The following is a 6,653-nucleotide window of genomic DNA, read 5'->3' as shown; positions in this document are numbered from 1 at the left end:
CCAATGTTTAATCTTGTCTCTTTTTCAAATAAATTTAGAATCTAAGTTGGGTCCGATGCTCATTTGTTTTAGTTGTCATTAGTATCTGTCATAGTTAAGCACGGTTTTTTTGGAAATAAGTATTAAAAAAGTAAAATAATAAATATACCGAAATCCAAAAAAATTTAAAAGTGCAAACACATCGAACGAAATGAAAGCAGCTGTCATATACCTGACTTGTTACAGACATTCTTATGTCGAAAATAATGGATTAGACCTGGTTTTATAACTATCTAAAACTCGCATTTGTATTACATTCTCCTTTAATTTTATAATTTGACAACAATCTGTGAGCAAACGAAAAAGACATAAGTAAAAATGTCAAAAATTAGGGTACACCAGTCAACATATATTTAGGAGTTCAGTATGACGTTCATTTTCACTGAACTAGTACACATTTTGAGCGCCTGTTTAAGTCCGACTCCGGGTGCTGGATTTTTTTAGCTGTGTTGAAGACCCATTTGCGGCTGTGTGTTTTACTCTTTAGTCGGAATGTTATCTCTTTGACACATAACCCATTCTCTATTTTATTTATCATAATCTAAATCATTATAATGAAAATCTGTTTTAACAAAAAGCACAAAATGGCATGGAGACAAAGTAAATCAGCAAAAATAAAAATGACATGTATTCTTTTATTAAAAACAGTTGAACCTTTATAAGTAGTAGTCGAAGGGATCCGTCTATGTCTGGCTGCATGATTAACATAGATTTAAACGACGCTTATAACCAAGTTGATGTACGTTCATCAATAGGAACTATGTTTGAGATATATATATTTCTGAATGATTCCTCTGACGACATTTCATGATATCCAAGACGACGATATACAGATTGACATGAGTTGTCTATTATTTTCTTATCCCCTATCGACAATAGTGTCCGCCATTTCATTGACTTTAAAAAGCCGCTATTTTCTGTTAAAACACGTGATTTCTTCTGACTGTTATACCGGCTACCTCTGTATGATAAATTAATAATTTTATTTTCAAGTGCTTTGGAAAAATTAAGTCCTAGAAAGTCAAAGAGTTTTTGCGAAACACCAATAGGATCTTTTGCTATACGTTCAGCAGAAACAAAAATAATATTTTCTGAATATTTATTTGTTAATTCCAAAATGATTCTACTATCTGTATCCATTTTACCACATACTGCTTTAGTCATTGCCGTTATTGACCCTTTCAGACGTTTCGTTCTTGAACGAATAATTGCTCTGGGATCTCGATATAAATATATTATTTTCAAATTAGGTCGAATGTGAATCAGACCTTCTATCAAGTCAGCTCCTATTCGAAGTACCTTCGTCACTCGTAATTTTGCAGAGGTACATATGGTTGCTAGTTTTGAAATATTCCTTTCTTTAAAAGCTGTACTGGTACTGCCACTACTGGTACATGTGATTTTTGTTTGTACCTCTGTTGTTAACTTTTCAATAGTTTCAGTATAACAATCATATAAAGAACTCAGAAGTTTTGGAATGTTCAGTGAAATGCTGTTGTAACTCCTGAAATACGTTAGACATTTTTATGATAATTAGAATAGGAAATACAATACAAACATAGACGTATGTACAACGGTTAGAATGAACTTCCGGTGCATGTGATACTGTTGTATTTTTATTATATACAGGTATAACTTAGTTGGAATCTGACACAGTATTAATGTTACAATACAAACATAAAACCACATTGAAACTATTTGTATACGCTTCAAATTATCCAAAGTGTTTCAAATAAATCGTTCTCATCTTTGTTATTATTTACTAGAATGTTTTCGAAGAGAAAAGATTTGAAATGCCACCGGAATACGTGAGTTTTCATTAGTGGTAACATTTGAGGCTTGTCTCAATAAAACAAAAAAAATATTTTGATTTTAAATTGGAATTTGATGCCACAATAGCAAATGATTTTAAACGAATTTATCTTGAAATGAAACTCAAAATAAAGAGTTTGATTTCAGCCGGTTCATGTTTTTGATCATGATATATCAGATATCGTTGATGAGGGAGAGACAAAACGCGAAAACGCAAATCTGACCATAACAATTTTCATCCTATTCGATATCAATTTTAAGTTACAATGCATATACATTACTTGCAGTTATTCTCATGGAATCCACATTCCTTGTCTTTTGTAAAATAGCCTCCTATAGAAAGTGACCAGAGCGGCTCATAAAAATAAAATACGTTTGCCCTACAACCAACAATATTCCCAACAAATGTGGTTTCTCCTTTCATATAACCAAATAATAAAATATCTGTACTGGCACTTGTTATATTCTTCTGTTGGACCATGCTTCTCGTATTTATGAGTTGTTTTTCAGTAACGTAGTACAAATCCTTTACTATAACACATAATATAAAAGAATTAAACTATTGATTGTCTTTCCTGGAAATACTGTTTCACACAAAGTATAAAATGAGTACTAACGTATTCAAATACGTTTTATTTAAATTTCATAAGCCATACTCGAATATTCTATTCTCTGTTCTGTTTTGCTGATATTAGAGTAATAATGAATAAAATAAGTGTTTTCAGCCGTGTATCACCTTCACTGTCTTAGAGTTGTCACTTGTTTAGACGTAATATGAATACTAATACACTTTTTGTTACAATTTTACGCAACTACTTTAAAATCTTGTTCTTTTAAAAACCATATTGAACTTCCATTATTGTTTTAAATGAGTATAAATGAATGTAAACTATTGCAACCATTATGTTTAAAAAAAAAACAGGCTATTCTTATCGGTCTTAGGTCCATAATAGTAACTCTTAAGCGAACATATTTGAAAGCCATGGATGTAAATATATGTAGTAAGTATGTAGCTATATGACCAAAAGATAAATGTAGGTAGGCATGTCTTTCTTCTATGGTATGATACTTGTTACCTTGTGATCTAGCGCGTTAAAGATCTGGCTCAAAGTGTTGGTCTTGTACAGGCAGGGTTTATATTTATATCTATCTAAAAAGTTCTTGCCCTGTTATTCGGGGTATTATTGTCATTTGAAGTTCAACACAAATTCATCATAAAAAAACATATGATTGACATCTTTTATCTACATGAAATAAAAACGTGTAAGAAGGGAAACCATATCACCGTTAGGTCTTCAAAAGTTTAAGGAGTATATTTTAAATGAAATAAAACATACCATATATATTTTGATGCCGGTATGACAGAAAAACTAAGATCAAAACTGACATAACTCCTACCGCAAAATATATTTTCATTGTTAAATTCTCTTATACTGAAAAATAAACAACACAATCAGGTTTATACTAGTGTCCCGACGTTTAAATACACCAAGTATCAAATAGTTGAATAAGCTAAAAAGACAAAGCGTTTTCATGAGCAAACAATTATCAGATAATTAAATAAGTAAAAAAGACAAAGGGTTTACTGAGCATATAATTGCATAATCTGTTTCAAGTATTTATGTATCGTGTTATTACGTTGGTTATTGTATAAAAAATAATTAAAATATCAGTTCAATGTATTTAGCTTGCTTTAAAACCACCATTTTTTACATAAGAAAATGCCTGTACCAAATAAGGAATATGACAGCTATTCGTTTGATGTGTTTTGTCATTTGATTTTGCCATTTGATTAGGGACTCGAATTTTCCACGGCGTTCAGTATTTTTGTGATTTTACTTTTCAATAGATGTTCAACTTATATTTTGGACGCCAGATGCGAGTTTTGTGTATATTTTACTTTTCTGTAAAATTTTTCCATAAAATTCCGTTTTGAAATTTATCCACTATCCACTAGAAGATATCCTGAATGCATGAATTTTATAAATTTGCTGCGTCCAAAGCGCTTTTTCTTTTTTTTTTCTTATTTTCATTTCATACGATAAGAATAGAAGTTTTCCCAGTGTTAACTAGAGAGAATATATCTGGTAATTAACATAACCATTTTTTTTAGAATCCAGCCTAATAAATCACTCTAAATGAGTAATAAATCACAATATACATTTTGACATAAATACAACACGTACTAAGTTAATTACAATAGCTGTAAAAAGGGGGCTAAAAAGAGACCGATAAATACGACAGTTATAACTGTCTCTTATGTCGTTGCTACTTACCAGTTCCAAGATACATTTTTTGTATTGGTGATGGTAAATCGACCATCTACGATCAAATTTGGTGACTAAATCATATTGTGTTACCCAATATTGTTGGAATAAGTGTACGAAAAAAGTGGACTTATTATACACTTTATATGTTACTTTATACTCATAACATTTGTGAGCTAATATTTATGTTTTCATCATTTTCTTTGGTTTTCTGAAATCGCTTTACTAAAGTCATGCTCCTAATGAGTACAAGAACAAGTTGGTGAGCAAAGGCACTCGATACGTATTCCTTTGAATAACAAATCTTTGTTGTTATACCAACCCACAAATGTCAGCAAATACCTTGTTTATAAAAAAAAACCAAGAGCGGTCAGTAGGATTATTCTTATACAAAATATTTGTTTTTTAACACATTTTGATTTTTCCTTACTTTGAACAAAAAGCTGGTACGTACGTTCACAATCCTGAATTAAAGATATATGTTATACACAGAGGGAAAAAGACTAAATAAGAAAAAATCTGAAAACGTATCTGTCGTATTATAGAAAAAAAACATTCCTTGTAGAAAACAAATCAAACGCAAATTATGTTCCAGTAGTCACTGAATCTGCATTGACTTCATATAAATATTATGTATATTTTAATGTTAATGCTTCAATTTGAAAAATGAGAATGCAGTAATTTAAAACATAAACTCCCTGCAAATTGACTGTAGATGTTTTTAATTGTTCGATAAGTGTCAATGCTCTCAAACATGTTAAACTCTTATTGTCTATAAAGTATTAGTTTAGTGGAACAAAAAAAAGTAAAATCACAAAAATACTGAACTCTGAGGAAAATTCAAAACGGAAAGTCCCTCATTAAATGGCAAAATCATATCAAACACATCAAACGAATGGACAACAACTGTCATATTCCTGACAAATTTATTACTGATACAGTCAAACCTGCTTCAGAGATTATCTGAATTAAAACAACTGTATTAACACACCACTAATTTAAGATTCCCCTGTAGTATATTTCATATAAATTGAACCTGTATTAAAAGACCACCTGTCCTAAATGTAAGGGTCCACGGTGTTGCTCTCCCTTACGTGATCTCTTAAAACAGGTTTGACTGTATATGGTAATTCATAAACATATTTCCAGCTCACGTGAAATCTTAAGATTATGATACACTTATACGTTGTCTTAAAATATTATCTTTTTTAAATGAAATAATATAATATAGCATTGAAATCAAAACTAAAAAATTCTGTGCAATTATCAGATTTGTAAAACGCACAACTAAATAGTAAATAACTATATTCGAAAAATTACCTTTAAGCGAATAACACGATCACTTGATTAAACATATTCTATAGCCAAAATAATTCACATTAACACCTGCTGCATCAACAACTAATTCTTTTAATATATTTCTACGATGTATTGCTATTTTAAAGAGACATATATGAAGGAAAATGAGACCAAATCAATACTCCTTACCAGAACCATGATTAATATAAGCACATGTTGCTTGTTTCTGATGCGAATTTTTATTGTAATTTCACGGCCGACACTCGGCTAACCGAGAGATTGGTCGGTTAATCTATATTGATTATGCGGCTATATCGGCGGTTGGTCTGTTAATCGGGTTGGCTAAAGTCTGTTGATCAGGTGTTATCGAGAAAAACATTGAAAGTTCAGCATGTTTCATTGAATAACTTTCTAAATATATTTTCATCAAAAAATGTATTCATGTCTAACAAAACAATTCAATGTACTGAATTCAGTGGTGTAATTATTATTTTTCTAGCTTCGATGTACGATCTATAAAATGAAAAGGCGTGTTACTCATCAATAAATTATACACATTTTACACACATAAAATGTACACAAAATGACACATTTGTTAAATTTAGTTGCATTCAATATTTTAAACATCGAAAAAAGAAAGGCATTATGTTTGTTAACCATATTGATATAAGTGTGTGAAAAATCTACACGAAAATCAGTATTTTGATGACATAAATCAATCTTTATTTAAAACCTGGTCTGTTAATGGGTCGGATGTATAAAACCTGGTCTGTTAATTGGTCTGTTAAGAGTTATGAATGGCAATACAAGTATAATTTTATTGCTATATGGGGTGTTATCGGATCAAATGAGTAAACTCAAGACGAGCGGCTAAACTATACGAAAACAACACATGAGCAATGAAACATAACATAAATTATACGGAAACAACACATGAAATTGAAAATTGATAAAAATGGTTTCAAAATGTGTAATATTAAAGTAATATTAATTTCATCCAAGAATGATCGCATATATCATGTTGATTCTGTTTAATTGTCATGAATGACACAAATTTGTCATCTACATGGGTAACCAGTATATAAATCAGAGCTAAACGTCGTAATGTAACTAAACATCAGTAAGTAAAATATATTGGGATAACAAAATATGAAAAATAAAGAAAGAATAATGAGTAAGATAAATAAAATGTAGAAAAAAATGACATAACAATTTAAAGAATACAGAAATAAACAA

General features: G+C 30.2%; 1 protein-coding gene across 1 annotated transcript; it reads right to left on the bottom strand.

Moving 5' to 3' along the window:
* Positions 1-671: 671 nt before the first annotated feature.
* Positions 672-3,302, bottom strand: LOC143070715 (carbohydrate sulfotransferase 1-like). The gene is made up of 3 exons (XM_076244902.1): positions 3,189-3,302; positions 2,133-2,382; positions 672-1,543 (listed from the first exon to the last, which is right to left on the bottom strand). Exons 1-3 carry the CDS (start codon positions 3,265-3,267, stop codon positions 763-765), a joined length of 1,110 nt encoding a protein of 369 aa, XP_076101017.1. The 5' UTR covers positions 3,268-3,302; the 3' UTR covers positions 672-762.
* Positions 3,303-6,653: the final 3,351 nt, after the last annotated feature.

Source organism: Mytilus galloprovincialis, chromosome 4 (genome assembly GCF_965363235.1).
Source record: "Mytilus galloprovincialis chromosome 4, xbMytGall1.hap1.1, whole genome shotgun sequence".
NCBI lineage: Eukaryota > Metazoa > Mollusca > Bivalvia > Mytilida > Mytilidae > Mytilus > Mytilus galloprovincialis.
This window is presented reverse-complemented; position numbering and strand designations above follow the sequence as displayed.

Bases quoted from the DNA above. Each gene is read 5' to 3' on its own strand.
- LOC143070715 (XM_076244902.1), bottom strand. From the start codon at position 3,267: ATGAAAATATATTTTGCGGTAGGAGTTATGTCAGTTTTGATCTTAGTT. The intron at 2,383-3,188 runs GTATGTTTTATT...TATGTGTTATAG, and splicing joins CCGGCATCAAAATATATATG to TAAAGGATTTGTACTACGTT. The intron at 1,544-2,132 runs GTAATGTATATG...AACGTATTTCAG, and splicing joins TTCCATGAGAATAACTGCAA to GAGTTACAACAGCATTTCAC.